Source organism: Neolamprologus brichardi, chromosome 16, assembly GCF_056152115.1.
Source record: "Neolamprologus brichardi isolate AB-2024 chromosome 16, ASM5615211v1, whole genome shotgun sequence".
Taxonomy (NCBI): domain Eukaryota; kingdom Metazoa; phylum Chordata; class Actinopteri; order Cichliformes; family Cichlidae; genus Neolamprologus; species Neolamprologus brichardi.
In genome coordinates, this window is record NC_142119.1 from 3,373,989 (window position 1) to 3,390,192 (window position 16,204).

The 16,204-nt window shown below is 42.1% G+C and overlaps 1 protein-coding gene across 18 annotated transcripts in view; it reads left to right on the top strand.

Annotated features, from left to right (window-relative positions):
- Nucleotides 1–15,723, top strand: part of tns1b (tensin 1b) — a 198,023-nt gene extending 182,300 nt beyond the window's left edge. For 14 of the 18 annotated variants that reach the window (XM_087829953.1, XM_087829956.1, XM_087829951.1 and 11 more), the window contains 14 exons: nt 1,507–1,602; nt 1,935–1,961; nt 2,263–2,446; nt 2,556–3,598; nt 4,011–4,097; nt 6,090–6,218; nt 6,438–6,530; nt 8,243–8,320; nt 8,496–8,564; nt 8,720–8,746; nt 9,085–9,253; nt 12,110–12,178; nt 12,326–12,355; nt 14,039–15,723. In XM_087829953.1, the coding sequence (XP_087686079.1) occupies nt 1,507–1,602; nt 1,935–1,961; nt 2,263–2,446; nt 2,556–3,598; nt 4,011–4,097; nt 6,090–6,218; nt 6,438–6,530; nt 8,243–8,320; nt 8,496–8,564; nt 8,720–8,746; nt 9,085–9,253; nt 12,110–12,178; nt 12,326–12,355; nt 14,039–14,177 (2,240 nt within the window). In that variant the 3' untranslated portion in view covers nt 14,178–15,723. The remainder of the gene's footprint in view (nt 1–1,506; nt 1,603–1,934; nt 1,962–2,262; nt 2,447–2,555; nt 3,599–4,010; nt 4,098–6,089; nt 6,219–6,437; nt 6,531–8,242; nt 8,321–8,495; nt 8,565–8,719; nt 8,747–9,084; nt 9,254–12,109; nt 12,179–12,325; nt 12,356–14,038) is intronic. The other 4 variants (XM_087829959.1, XM_087829965.1, XM_087829960.1 and 1 more) reach the window with 3 other exon arrangements.
- The last annotated feature ends 481 nt before the right edge of the window (nt 15,724–16,204 follow it).

Below are 16,204 nucleotides of genomic sequence, written 5' to 3' on the forward strand. Positions count from 1 at the left end.
ATCCACATACATCCATCTACCCCCTCTTAGTCTCTCACACACCCAACAAAAAAGGTCATGCATTACATAACCGTGTCTTAGCCAGCTCTGCCAATTACCTCATCCAGCTCTCTTGCGTATCTCCCCTTTGGGCACTCCCATAAAAGTTAGTTATAAAATGCAGACACTGTATTTTTAACACTTATTTTGTGGCAGAAGATATTTCCTTCCACTTAAACTAGGAACACTGCTCAGGAACACTTCTCAGTCACATGGAGCCGCACATTTTTTTCACAAAGCAAACCTAAATGTTTGCGAAACAGGGAGAAAAAGAATTGTTGGACTGGGTTTAAAAACATGACGATGGGCCAGAAAACCTTTTTTTTTCTCCAGCTGTGCACAAACTGGAGTTAACTGGTTACCAGTTAACTGAGAACAGTTTTGCAAGTCCTTTGCAAAACCGGTTGAAAGCGCATGGTTGGCTAAATGATGAGCGCACGTGACATCGGATTTATTTCCCACCAAGCTGTCTTCTGAGTAGTGTGTCTTCAAATCACCTGTCCCTCCCTCGCTCTAAAGACACACACACACCAAAACCACTGATTAAAGGTGACACATCAGGGTCTCAAGTACAAAGAATTGATTCGGATTCTTTGGTAAGTGGAGGATGCACGGCTCTACCGGAGTTCCACTGTCCCACAACGTCAGCCATAACGACCCCCTCGCCCCCATTACCCGCCATGTACTACAATCCTGCACCGCTTTGGCATGAGAACCACACGAGAGCAGCACTTACAGTTAAAACTCTACAGATTAGGACATGCAGACTCAAACACACACACAGCACAGCCATTATCATGAACTTTTACACTCTCTAGAGCTGCTGCTCTCAGTGTATATTGTTCATTCGTGTTTGGGGTCATGTTGCTGCCTTATTTCACTGCATTGCCTCCCTTCCCCTGTCAGTCTTACCCAGCTAGAGTGTCTTGATCTGATAATTCTGTTATCTTGATTTTATTTGAATTTGGACTGGAGGGGAAAAAAGAGAAGTGGGCATTGCAATAAAACAGATGTAAGATAGGTAATGTTTTGGAAAGAGTCAACAGGAGTATTACATATTTGTTGTTAGAGTAACACAGGTCTAATGGCTAAAGCCTGAGAAGTAACATATTCCTCTTCTTATCTTTCCCTCCAGTGTCAGTACAGCAGAGACTGTCTAAGCTCGTGTTTTACCCCGTTACTGGTCACATGCATGTTTTGCTCCTCCATCAGAGCATGAGGCATGGGCACATCCTTCTAAACACTGCACTCGTGTGTGCTAATTGATGGAAATGCAATACTGTGTCTTGACAGCTTTTCACCTGTTAATTTAGCATTAATAGGTTTAAACATTAAGTTAATTAGATTGCCTCATAATTTTCTAAAACCAGTGATGAGTTGGTGTTAAACTGTGCGAGCAGGTAGCAGCTGTCAAGAGGTCTGTAATGTACCATGGTGCGCGGTGATAAATGTCTGGTATCTCTTCAGGTCGCTCCCCTCCTGGCCTTGCCAAGACTCCACTGTCAGCCCTGGGTTTGAAGCCCCACAACCCCGCAGAAATCCTCCTCAATCAAACAGGCTCAGGTTGGTTGCAACACTTTCCAGATTCTGGTGATGCAAACACCTTCTGTTATCGATAAATGAGAGTCAAGTTGCCAGTCCTTTCTAATGACGTCTATAAATACAACTGAAGATCATTATAAGCATACATTTTAGTTCAGATGAGCTGAGAAACAGAAATAAAAGGAGTTTGGTTAAAAATGACAAGACAACATTTAACTGCTGCTAATATGTCTTTCCCTAAAGACACCAAACACTAAATTTCCAACCCCCTTGATACAACGTCTTGGTTTTTTTTTTTGGTTTTTTTTAAAACAACATTTTGTTCTTTGGTTTATCCCAATGATGCTTCACAGATGATGAAAGCAGTGAGGGTGAGGAAGGTAAGAGCTCCAGTATAATGCCACATATCATCATTCACTTTAACCCTCTCCACCCCATTTTTCTCAACATATTTAGTCTTTTTCCGTCCACGTGTCACATTCGGCAAAGCCATTCCCATTTTTAGTTGCCATCAGAGTTAAGTAATAGTGTATGCTGCTTTTCGGAGTGGTCTTAAGTATCACTTTAGTGCTATTATTTGCATTTTATCACCCTTATGGACAATAATGAGGCACCCCACCCTGGAAAATCAGAAACCCAGTATAGAGCTTTTATTTATTTAGGCGTGTCTTTCATATGCAGCACCAAGAAGCTATGTGGAGTCTGTCGCCAAGTCAGCAGTGGCAGGAGGAGAGCCATGCACATCACATAGAAGCCTTACTCCGCTGGGAGATGCTACAGCCAAGCAGAGAAGTCCAAGTCCCACCACCACTCACACACTGAACCCACCTTTGTCCAGCAGCAGTCCCATACAGAGCTCACCGGGGTAAGATGGGCCTGTCTTATAAAGTTCTCCTTGAGTACTTGTACTCCTCCGTGAGAAGCTATACTGCATTATTACGCACGCTTATTTACTTCTCTCGCTTCTCTTTCAGCGATCACCCTGTAGCAGAGAGCAGCGTTAGCACTCCGTCCCAACCCACTACTGATTCCGGGTTCCGCTCCCAGCCTACAGAGAGTGCCTACCCCACTCCTACTCCATCATATCAAGCCTTGAATACCCCCACTTCATCCTACCTGGATTCTAGCTCTCCAACCTCCTCCTACCTTGGCACTGCAACACCCACACCACCTTACCTGGGTCCTAGCACCTTGTTAGGAAGCTATCCATCCTCAGATCCCCACCCGCCCAGTTCAGAACCAGTTCAGACCACACTCGGCCATGGAAGCCCCAGTAAACAGATCCAGACCAACATCATTGGCTCTACTAACAATCCCGTCCTCCAGCAGCGCCCCAGTAGTAATCAGGAAGTTCCCGTCATGAACCAGCAGACATCACCAGCTAACGGCTTTGAAGTGGGCGTGTCGGGTCTCAGCGGCAGTCCCGTCCTTGGTCATTGTCCATCTCAGGGAGCGCAGAGTAGTCCAGTCCTCAACAGGCAGGCTGCTATGGGGTCAGGGCCCCAGCAGAGCCCAGTCCTCAGCAGACAGCCGTCCCTCGGTCAGCCTATTCAGAGCAGCCCTGTGCTCAGCCGACAGCCATCGATCACACAGGCTCAAGGAAGTCCGGTGTTGGGCCGTCACCCCTCCATTTCTCAGATGTCCCAGAGAAGCCCCAGTTTAGACCGTCACCCCATGCACAGTGGTTACACGACACCAGATGAACGACATGGGAACCTGTCACGACAGAGCAGTTCTTCGGGCTACCAGGGACCACCAACTCCCTCATTCCCCATCTCACCTGCAGGCTACCAAGATGGAGGGATGATGGGGATGGGTTTAGGGTTCAGGCAGGGCAGTCCAGCCCCTGGATTCCAGCCCCAGCTTCCAGAGAAGAGACGCATGTCAAGCGGCGATAGACCAAACGGAGCGCTGTCCTATGGCACGATGAACGGGAAGATGATGCCCACAATGAGTGGAGGAGGCAATCCCAGCTACTTCCACACCCTTTCTGACTTTTCAAGGTTCACTATGACTGGTAAGTAAATACAATTTATGGATTCTTACGGGGTTCAATTCCATACACTGTATATAGAAGTGCGGTGGAAAAGTTTCCAGACTCTGACCAGAAAAATGAAAATGACAAACCTGATTTAAACTGATCAACTGTGCAAAATTAGCATCTGAGGTAATATCTCAGTAAACTATGGATTTGCTTGCTTGCTTGATCTTGCTGGCAAGCTAGCCAGCTAACTCTAGAATTAAACAATTAGTACAGTTTCAAAGCACCACTATGGTGAAGTCAGGGTTTCAAAAACAGCAGTCCACAAATCAGCATTGAAGTGTTTGGGGTGACATCCGTTTTATATCTTGGCCGATCCAGTTCACAATCAAGGCAAAGAGGACATATTTTTGTGATATCCTGTTACATCTTTGGATTTTTGTTGCAGATGGAAGCCCCGACAGCAGGCTGAACGTCAAGTTTGTTCAAGACACGTCCAAGTTCTGGTACAAACCTGACATTTCCAGAGAGCAAGGTAGGAAGTCAAAAGACCTCATTTAATATATTAATCAAATATAGATCCATCCAAGTGGGTGGATTTATGTCATACTTTTAAACATTTAGACAAACATTAAGGAACAGAAGCAGCTGTCATCATTAGCAGCGTAACACATCAGCTGTGTTGTGAGCAGTACTTTTGCAAATGTTATTGTGGTGAACATACAGAGCATATTATAGAAATGACTTGGGCTGCATGGTTTAATTGAGTATTACTCTGAATCCTTTGAGTTGGACTAAAAGGAGTCTTTGTTGAAACTCAAGTCATTGTTCTGAATGTCAGCGATGTAAGTCACAGGACCCGGCAACGTCATCACTTTTGATAAATGCACGTACGCATTTGCACAATACTGACGATGCATGCAGCAGCATACACAAAACATTTCTGTCCTCGTGTGTTTTAGCTGTGAGGTCAGCAGCTAGTGACTGGCCTGTAATGGATTATATCATGTTAAACATAAGCACATGCTCAACTGCGATGACATCAGACACACGGAGAGTTTATACTTAGTGCAGTGCACTCCCAGAAAGAAAGCCACACCATATGCAGAGAATTAGGGAACATCTGCATGTGTTGCTCATCTCATCCATCTTCCTTGTTTAAACTGTCACATGTGGACAGGCCTGGGCATTGAACTAAACAGTGAAGTTAAAGCTCTAAAGCTCCTCTCTGTGAACAATGGAGTGTCTGAAGCAAAGTGTCATGTTAGAAGTTGTAGTTCTAATAAAATGCAGACCAACAGCAGGGTCAGGACTCATTTCATCCTACTCTTACTCATGCTTCACTTTTGACTTGATGCCACCTTCTTCCTTGGCTTACCTTCCTTCTTTAATGACTTTTCCGACCTCCAAATTCCATCACCTAAATTTAGCTGGTGGAATAATAAAGAGGTTTTTCCATTGTGGACACATTGTCCAATTTTTCTTTCCCTCAAATGCATTTCTTTTTGTTAAGTACTTATTGTAACAAATAAAGCTTCTAACCATAATTGTGTAACATGTGGTTTGTATACTGTAGTATGCAGTTTCGCCATGTTTTAACAACAACCTGCCAGTGGACTGCACACTGACAATGTAATCTAATACTGAGCTTTGTTACAACTTATTGACATAACCCAGAGGAAAGTGCATGTAATAGATAAATAACAAGACTAATGCCAGGTTCACTTAGTTCTGTATGACATTTAGGACTTTAAGATGGTCACCGTGTGGTATGAGGTGACTGTAGGCTCAAAGATTCTTGCCGACTTTGGCCAGGATACATACATTTCTACATAAACACAGAGCAGATCTGGCTTTGCTGCCTTTTGCCCCTATTTGATATAATCAGGAAGGAGGTGCCAGAGAATTACAACTAAAGACAAGAATTTAAACAAACACTAGATCATACTAAGAGGACAGATCTGGACTGCTTGTCCTTTGGCCGATGTATCATTTCATGCATTACACTGTACCCAAGACTACTAGCTTTTACTGATAGATGGCAACTGTTGATGGCCTCTCTTATCCATTATAGCCTAAATCTTTGGATTGGTGCTGCTTTACATCTTTGTTGTGTCATCTGAACCCAGCAAAAGTAAAGAGCGACTGTTATTTCATCTGTGAGGCCATAATGAGGCACAGGCGAGTCGTTCTGTGGGCTGCTAGCAACAGCATGCTATCAGAAACGGACGGCCGAAGAGTTTTTACATTCGAGTTTTGGTTGTTGAGAAAGGCACAAATGAAATGTGGCTTGTTGATATCAGATTAACAGTCAGTAGATGTTAGTCCCACACATGGGAAATTTGTTTAAAGATTTGTTAAAAGATCTTAATTTATCTTGAGGTGAGTGTTGGAACATCAATCCATCTAAGTCGGTGCATAAACCGACTCCGCAGCCCTGCTGCACCGGTGGCTTTTCATGTAGGTTATTGTATCACCTCCCAGATTCCTGATGTTCTAAAGTAAGTCAATGTTCTCTGTGTTCCAGCCATCAGCCTGCTGAAGGACAGGGAGCCCGGAGCCTTTGTTATCCGGGACAGTCACTCCTTCAAAGGAGCTTATGGCCTAGCCATGAAGGTGGCGTCTCCTCCACCCACTGTGCATCCGAACAAGAAAGGTAGGGGGAGGACGGTGGGCGGTACATCAAAGCAGTTACAAATGTGCCAAATATTCAGTACACACACTACGTCTGTGTTTAGTGCAGCCCTTCTTGTTTTGTTGGAGGCAGCATGAATGTTAGTACATTAATACCAAAGATATGAGGCGATGTCTGAATGTGATTCAGCTGGTGTATTACCCGCCTGGACTCACGCACTGCTTGGCTCTTTTGTTGCAGGTGACATCACCAATGAACTGGTGAGGCATTTCCTGATCGAGAGCAGCCCTAAAGGAGTGAAGCTGAAAGGTTGCCCCAACGAGCCTTACTTTGGTTAGTGGAAGCACTCTCGCTGCTGTCTTTCATTTCTAAAACATACACTAACAGCTTAGCAGTGACATAACGAGTCTGTAGGAAATGTCAAGCACGAGCGCTTTCTCTCTTTTGTGTGTCAGTTAAAATCTGAGCCCCTTTCCAAGTTTGAAAACGTCTAATCCTGCTGTAATTATAGTATTGAGTGACGTGATCTCTCTCGTGTTCTCCCTTCTAATTACACTACACGGCTGTGTGTGCGTCTGCATGCACTAAAGGGGCAGGCCAACTTCTGTGAACTTTTGCCTTCGCGCTCCTCGTTTCTTCTCTTCCACTCTTGTCTTCAGCTTGTAACTCACTTTATCGCTCTTATTCTTTAGTGGAGTTTTTGCTTGTATTTCTTTAATTTCAACTAACACAGAAGCACAAAACTTGTTTTTCCTGTCATCTTTTTTAAAAAAAAAATATTTACTTCAGTGTGACATTACAGCCAACAATGAATGGTGGGGTTCAAGAGCCTTTTATTGAATACATCTAACAATTAAACCTGAGTCCTTTGAATCCCTCTTTCAGAGCTCGTGAAGTTTATCCATAATCCTCCACCATTTAAAAAAAGTAACATTAATAACTCCAATTAAAAGATTAGCTGTCATTGTGTAAGAAGTCAGGCGTACTACAGATTTAGTTAACGAGGGATCCATTATGATTAATTTAAAATCTAAATTTGTATTCTTCGACACTAATAGAGTCGTTTTCAGTAATCCTTGACCGTGATGCAGCCCCTCAGTTCATACACTCCCTAAAAGAAGCCTTTTAACTCCCTTCACCTCCCTTTAATTTGCTTTCATCAGATTGGCTGCCCAATGGAAACAGAAGGTTTGAAAAGCAGGTAAATAGGGCTTATCTATTGTAGAAAACCTGCAACAATAAGTCACTGTAAGAGTCAAAAGCTCATGTTTCAGACTGGTCAAAACGCGCACATACATTTACCTCTTTATTTATAATTTTAATATGGGTCTCCATAATAAAAGCCTAATGGCAGCAATCTTGTTAAACAATTAACCAGCTACAGGTCATGTACACCACGTGTCAAGATGGTCGTTATAACTGAAGAAAGCAACACTCCCAAACTGGAAGCTTCTGTGGAACCAGCTCCCAGTTTGGATTCAGGAGACAGATTCTCTCTCTCTCCACTTTTAAGATTAGGCTTAAAATGTTCCTTTTGATAAAGCTTAGAGTCAGGGCTGGACCAGATGATGTTGAATCCTCCCTTAGTCACGCTGCATGATGTACTGCAGTGTTTCTTCTTTACTCACTATGTGTTTATACACCTCTCTGCATTTAATCATTAGTTATTATTGATCTCTGCCTCTCTTCCACCGGTCTTCCCCCCCATCACTTTCAACCAGTCGCAGCAGATGGCTCTCCCCTGGTTCTGAGGTTTCTTCCTGTTAAAAGGGAGTTTTTCTCTTCCCACTGTCAACAAGTGTTTCCTCTAAGGGGGTCATTTGATTGTTGGGGTTTTTGTTCCATTGTTGTAGTTCTTTACCTTGCAATATAAAGCACCCTGGGCCGACTGTTGTTGTGATTTGGCACTCTAAGAAGAAAACTACCAAGCGGCAGAATTGATCCAGTTATTTGAGAGAAAAAAAATCCACAAACTTTCTCATGGCAACTCAAAACTCCCTTTAAGTAATGCTGAACATTTATAAAAACTTGTTTCTCTTTGACAGGTTGCCTGTCTGCATTGGTCTACCAACATGCTATAACACCACTGGCCCTCCCATGCAAACTAGTCATCCCCACCACAGGTATGTGCAATAAGTGTTCTGTGTAACATGTATTCCATTTAAAAGTGTTTCTGTGTTACTCTTAAGCAAATCTTTACAGTTAAAAAAAAAAAAGTTATATGAACTGAAAATCTGACCCTTGATGGAGTTCTCGTGCTAAAACTGTAAACTTTAAACTTTCTCTCCTGTAAATCAGAGCTCACTGAGGAAGTACCGGAGGTCACAACAGCAAACCCGATGGCTGAAAGGCTGAAACAAGGAGCAGGTAAAACCTCCTCGTCAGTATTAAAAGTCATTAGGTTATTTAAGTTTAACATTCCAAGACAGTCAGCCAAGTTCTGAGGTTCTTGGACATAATTGTCAGCGTCATTAGTGTGTTTTGTCACTCATTCTGACAACGTGACGTTCTTGTTGTCCCAGTGCTGAGGGCCCCTGCTGATTCCCATGGTAAACCCTGTGCACTTTCATTTGGAAACCTACAACTGGAATGTGCATCGTGTCTGTGTGTTGTCTGTCCGTGTATGCTCCACAAATGAAGACGAATAAATAACAGTCCTGTGTGACAGATTTCCCCAGAACATGTCTTTTAACACTAGCGTCCAGCTTGCCCTCCATAACAGACAGAATGTTTTATGTGGAATGATCTGTTTGGTTCCTAAAACCCCAGCCTTGTTGCAGAAAGCATGCACTCTAATGAGGACACTGTCAACATTATTGCATGAACAGATTGTTCACGATTGGGTTTGACACCATTTACCCAGCTGGGATGTCTGCTCTCTTTGCAGCATGCAATGTTCTCTACATCAACTCAGTGGAGATGGAATCACTGACAGGGCCTCAGGCTGTCGCTAAGGCCATATCTGAGACACTGGCTGCTGCTTCTCCACCTACTGCCACCATTGTGCACTTCAAGGTGTCCTCACAAGGCATCACACTGACTGACAACCAGAGGAAGTAAGTCTAAACCACGCCTGTCCCATCTTAAACATGAGGTGTTTGATGTCTCACAAGTGTAGACGTTGTATGTCATATGGAGATGTTGTTGCAGACATATTTTTGACGAGCCTTTGACATCCCAGCGTATTTTAAGATATAAACATGTCTTTAAAGGGCTGGTATTAATATGAGCAACTGAACACAATCACAAAACAATAGAGAAAATCGAAGTATTAGAATTGTTATACACTGTATTATTAACTATTTCACAGCTTTCCCTATTATTACATCTGCATATCATCATTACATTTGGGTGCTGAGCTTTGCAAGGGTGTAATGCTGGGCTCACACTGTGCGATTTTTGGCCCGTTTTGAGCCGATTTTTGAGTCGTGCGACCGTTTTGGCGATCGGCCCGATTTTGGCCTTCATCGTGCGTCGTGCATCGTGTAGTATACGTGGGGTAACGAGAAGCGATTAACACCTCACGACCAGCTCCCGATCATCAATCGCTTGGTCGCGAGGGTGTCACCGCAGCTTCTCACACTGCGCACGCGCAAACACAAATGTCATCGAAAAAGACGGCGCAGCACGGCAGTGCAGCGTGTGATCTGGACACAAGCGATGGAGGCACTTGTAGAACTTTGGAAAGCTCATCCGAGCCTTTTCGATGTGGCATCACCAAATTATCACGACCACAACAACCTTGAAAATAGTTGGATAGACGTTGCTGCTCAATCACAGCTGCCTGATCATGTTTTTCATTAGCAAGTTAGCAAAGTTGATGGTGGTGTGTGTCTGTGTGAGTGAAAGAGAGAGGGAGAGCGAGCGACAGAACTTCTGTTATAACCTTCATTTTATGGACGCACAGTGTGAGCACTCGGGTCGCATCAGAGCATCGGGTCGTATAGTGTGAGACCTGCATCGTGACCTACGAACTTCTAACCCCTGCGAGTCAATCGTGCAGTTTGAGCAGGAGCTGAATCGCGCGACTGAAAAAAATCGCACAGTGTGAGCTAGGGATGGGTATTGATAAGATTTTCACGATTCCGATTCCATTTTCGATTCTGTTTCACGATTCGATTCTCTTATCGATTTTTTTTTTTTTTAAAAAGGAGAACACTAAGGTCGATTCGCTTAGAACTTTGTTTTGTTATCTTCTCTTTGAACAAGATAGAAATTTAGGAGTAACATGGCCTTACAGACCCAACAGTGAGATCTTAAGAGATCCAGAGCCTACGGCTCTTCAATGGGGTGTCACAGGGTCCCCAGGAAAAAAATTGTGAATGTAAAATAATAAAATAAATATTCTTCTGTAGCAATAACAAAGTATAACATAAATTATTCTGTAGCAATTACACAAGAATATCCAGTAATGTCCCTGCCTACAATTAAACACATTCACTTACTGAAAATCATCTGCTGTGGCAAATGGGTTCAAGCCTTTGACCACAAACTGAGTCACTGCTCGGTGACATTCGTCTATCCTGGCCTGAAAGGAGACGCTAACGGTAGACTGCAGCGAGAACTGCCAGCATCTGAGCCAGACTCTGTCTCTCTCATCATGGTCACCTAAATGCACAGTAATGGCAGGTTTTGTAATAAGGCAGATTGCGCTAACATAATATGCACTGTTAGTTGATTATTTACCTGCCGCATTAACGGGAGAGGACGCGCAAACGTTACCGCTGCTGCTGGGTTGAGATTCACGAGTCCGGAGCGGAATTAAAAACACGACATTCATTTAAGGTCATCGTGTGTTTTGTGAGCAAATGCTTTTGCATATTCGTAGTGTTTCCTCCCTTAAATGAAATATCTACTTTGCAAGTATTGCAAGTTGCCCTGTTGTCATCCGTTCTCGTAAAGTATAACCAAACTTTTTAGCGTTTGAGCCGCCGTGTTTCCTGCCAGGTAAATGACGCTCCGCAACGTGGTGACATCATTCGGGGCGACTGGAATTGATAAGGGAATCGTTTGCAAATATGGCAAACGATTCCAAGGAATTGAAACAGTGGGAACCGGTTCTCAACAAGAACCGGTTTTCGATACCCATCCCTAGTGTGAGCCCAGCATTAGAGATACTGTGAGGAACACAGTGTCAAAAGTGTGTCAAAAGGGGCTAGCTGAGGTGATCTGAGCATCTTATCAGGATGTATCCTGGATACCTCCCTTTTGAGGTTTTTAGGGCACACCCAGCTGGGACGGGAGCCCACAGTAGAATTTGTTGGAACGATTATATATCTCAACATTCCCTGGGAGGAGATGGAAAAAGATCTTGGGGAGAAAGGAAGTCTTACTCTCCTTTAGAGTGGCCATACCAAAAGCACTTTAGATAAGCATAAGGGTGGACATGTGCAGCATATGTTTCAATTTTTATTTATGTAGTGGTAGTTCACAGCAGCAGTTTTCTCAAAGCAACCCTAAACTCCAACTTTGTGATCAAGCACTTGGTGACGGCAGAGAAGAAGAACTCATTTTTAACAGGAAGAGTGATTTCAAGCATTCAAGTTCACTACTCGAATGCTTGAAAACATGAACTTTCAGCATTATCATAGAAGCTCAGCTTCCACAAGTTTTACATTAATGTTTTTAAATGCACAGCTGTCAGGAAAAGCATGCTAGCATTAACAAAGAGAGATAGCTTACTGGTACTGATGGAATGAACAATTTAGAACCAGTCTGATGTGTAGTGATACACGAGAAAAAGTAGAGCCCTTGCATAACTGGGACAGTCTGAGTTTAAAGTTCATATTGACCAAATCAGTCTAAATCATCAATGGTTGCTCTGTTTAAAAGCTCTATAAAAGTTTATGACATGCACTCCACAGAATGGACGTTTCACTTTTTAAGTTTTGTGTCATTTACATCTTTTTTAGGCTTTTCTTCCGACGCCATTACCCTACCAACACTGTCACGTTCTGTGATATAGACCCTCAGGACAGAAAGTGAGTACAGAGAGCCATTAAAATAGAACAATATTAGCGACTTGTTTTCAGTTCCTCAAGTGTGTTTAAAGCCCGTGATTTCAGCTAGTCCAAGTAGCACATTGGTTTTGTTAAGACCTTAAACAAAATACTTTTAAATCATTTCAGATGGAACAAGCCTGAGGGAGGAACAGCCAAGTAAGTAAACTTTCCTTTCAGTCAATATTTGATACTTGAAAGCACGCTTTTTAAGAGCCTGACTGATGCTGATATTTAGTTTCTGTCAGACGCACCCATAACAGTTGCTTCGTGTAGTAATTTGAGTCCTTACTAAGATGATATGGCATTGAAGTTTGAAAAGAAACAGTTTGTTTTACTCTTCCAACCTGCTGATTATTCGTTCACACTCTGCTTGTGTTTGTAGTGTTTCAAACACATTGCAAACAGAGAAGTTACACAGTGCCCTCTGGTGGATTGTGTAACATCAACACAATGGTCGGTGTTACTTCCATCTCTTCCTTCCTTTTTAAACTTTGATTAGTTGGCTGTTACAACCACATAACGATATATCATCAAAGATGCTATCGCTGTTATGTCAGTGGGGCTCTAATGTGAACTACTTAAAAGGTCATTTTTTGTAATAACGCTCTGGTAACTGGTAAAAACCTCACCTCCATGGGAAGCAGGAACAAACATTCAGTTTCACTTAGTACTAAGTACTTAGTACTTTGTACTAAGGGTACTATTGGTATTATAATGAAGTACATCCTGGCAATAGTTCAGGTAATGTATTTTCAAAAACTACTTCCTGTCGATGACTTCAGTTCGGAAGAGATTGAACTAAATAAACAAAACCAAACACACATTTACAAAAATACCTTAACCCTTTAAAGCCGGTCGGAGCGGGCACGCTCTGTTTTGCGTAACTATTTTTAAATCCCGGTAGCTCTGCAACCACGTGAGCTAGCGCAATAATTTTTTTTGCATATGAAACCAGAGGAGTTGTACTTACATCTTATGCCATCAGCTTGTCCTCGGTCACGGTTTCCTTCCACATATAGTTTTGCAAAAACTGCATAAAAAGCACTTGCAGCAACAAAAACATAATATTCCAGAAACACGCTTTGCCGATCCGATCAGCTGTTCATAACACTTCCTACATTGGAATAGACGTCAGCGCGAAGTATCGCATGTCCGCCATGACCTGCCCGAAACCAGAAGTGATGTCATTTCGCGGAAATGTAGTTTTTACCATCAGGGCCTCAATGAGCCTATACTGGTGTTTTTAAAAGTTATCTTTGACTTTATGACTTTCTGTGTCGTTTCTGGGATGCTTAGGACTCATATTGCACTGCTGGAAATAGTTTATTTTGATGCATATGCTGCTTTTTTGCAAATTTGCATTATAATATTTATTTTTGTTTTTCCTGCAGTGTATAAAAATTGGTGTATTTCAAAAATAAAACTATGAAGACACTTAAAATAAATTTCCTGTGGTGGGAAAATATTTTGTGCAACTTATATGTATTTACAGTTTTGAGGGATAAGCCTCTTAAATTTCTCTAACTAGAAATATATGTTAAAAAACAAAAACGATTTTCAAATTTTTTTTAGTTTATTCCACTTTTTTGCAATTTATGTAATTTCTATGCACTTAATTCATACATATTATTAAAATCTAGGCTATAATGGTTGTATTGATGTATAGCAACTTGAAATGCTCCCAAAAATGGCTCCACAGCATGTAAAAATATAATATAAGCTCTGGCGGACTTGGTTCTATGGTAGGTCTTAAAGGGTTAAAGTGTCTGTAAATCTGCGTTAAGTCGTTGAATGAAAATGGCAGCCCTAATGACAAAATCTCCAATATTGATGTTTCAGGCTGTTCGGGTTTGTGGCGCGTAAGCAGGGAAGCACAACAGACAACGTCAGCCACCTCTTCGCCGAGCTGGACCCTGACCAACCTGCCAGCGCCATCGTCAACTTCGTCTCGAAGATGATCACCTCGCAGAAACGATGAGCGCTGTCAGCAAAAACCCCTCACGCTTTTTTTCAAAATAACTTTGGTTATTTTCCTTCCTTTTCTTTTAAACCTCACAGACGCTCTCGGCTTTCAGTTTTACGCATCGCTTTATTTTTCCTGCTCTTTCACATTTAAGCCAACGCGTGTGTAGTTGTGAAAGAATGAGTGCGCGTGTGTGTTGAGAGTGTGTTCGTGTGTGCGTGGTTGCATGTGTTTGCTTATAATCTTGGATGGACTCCAGAATGGACCAGAGGAAGTGCAGGATGAGGCGTGGCTGTGTGTGACAATGGGCAAGGGAGGCGACTTTAACCTCCCGGGCAGGGTTAACTCATGAACAGGAAGAGGGAATGACATTGTGTGCAAATGTTATTTTTTTAGCAACTGTTTCATTTTTGGTTTTTTAAAAAAGAAGAAGTCAAGTAGTGTGATGGAAAAGGTGGATTGTGAATCTATCAGGCTTTTTTGACTGGTCAACCAAAGATTTTAAAAAAGCAGTCAGGGCGGGTATAGCGTGCCACTGACTATGAGGGTCGGAAGTATTCTTTTGTAAAACAAATATGGCTGCTTAAACAAAAAATACTGTTTCTTTCTGTATGTACTGATACTGTAGGTCAATTCTGCACCGTTGCCATCTTGCAAAAAAAGAAAAAAAAAAAGATTTTTTGCAGCTGGTAAGGGTTGTGTAAATACTCTAGATTGCTTTTTTTGAGTAGGACTGTTCTAGATAACATTTGGTGCCTGACTTTCTTAACTAAATGCAGAGCTTTTAAAGAAAAAAAAAGAACCTAAAACATATCCACGCCGTCTTAATATATGCAAATAGCCAAAATACCACAGGTCCTTCCCTGTTCGTAGTGTAGCTAAAGATGCGACTGATGTGCAGCTTGAGCCCGAAGAGATCAGCTGAACCTTGCATTCAGTGAGACCACAGAAAAAACATTACAGAACAGGCCACTGAATCACTGCATCCACAAGGCATTGATTGTATCAGAGAAGCGTGGAGGAGGAGGGTTTGCTTCCCGTCTGCTGCCATCCTCTGTTCAGCCTCCGCAGCCACACCGTTCACTCATGATTGAAGGGCCGAGGGCAGTTTTTGTGAGGACGATCTTTATTTTAAAGAAAAAAGATTTAGTCCTCCAAATCTGCTCTGCACTTTTCTCTGCTCAAAGTTTCCATCGATGAAAGAAGCTCTCACCCTACCCAAAAGTAAGCTATACATATAAATATACATATATAGATATAAATATATATATATAAACTTCCAAACAGTGACTTAAGATATTTATTTTTGTTGCTTTGTTGCTCTATATTATCTTGTATACATGTATTATAAAGTATACATCAAGATTACTGAAAGCAAGAAGAAAAGATTGCTTTTATTTTGGCTAAAGTCAAGTGCATTGACGTATATAAAGGTGTAAAGTGTGTGCATTTTAAAAGGGGTATCACTGTTGTTTTTGAATGTTTTTTTCACAGCATTTTCTTTTGTTAACATTCTTGTTGTTGTTTTCTTGGGGGAAATATTTTGTATGAAAAATGGTTGTTACTATTGTTACTGTTAAGTCCAAATTGGAGTTATCCTAAAGTGATGCCAACGCCGCTGTTTTATTCACTTAAAACCTGCCGAGAAAATACGTTGTCTAAGTTTAGAGCACTTAAAATGTTAAAGTATTATCTGTGTTTTTGTTGTCAACCGAGTGGAGGGGCGCTGTTGACAGACCTGTGTCATGTCCCTGCGTGTATTCAGGCAGACTATCGGGGGTCCTTACGTTCACACCGCCTCACAGCAGGTCTGAGGCTTTTAACAGCCAAACCAAGTCAGTTTAGTAAGTAGCTGCTTCCCCCGTGTGGCGCAAAAGGATCACTACAAAGGAGCCACTTTTAATTTAATACAGTGTTTTAGCTGTGAAATATTGAGTTAACATAATTTGATCACTGACAAAACTTAAATGATTTTGTCGTTTTCTTGACAAACAAAATTATTTTGCTTTTTCAATTTTAATTAAAGGAATGAGCAGCAATGA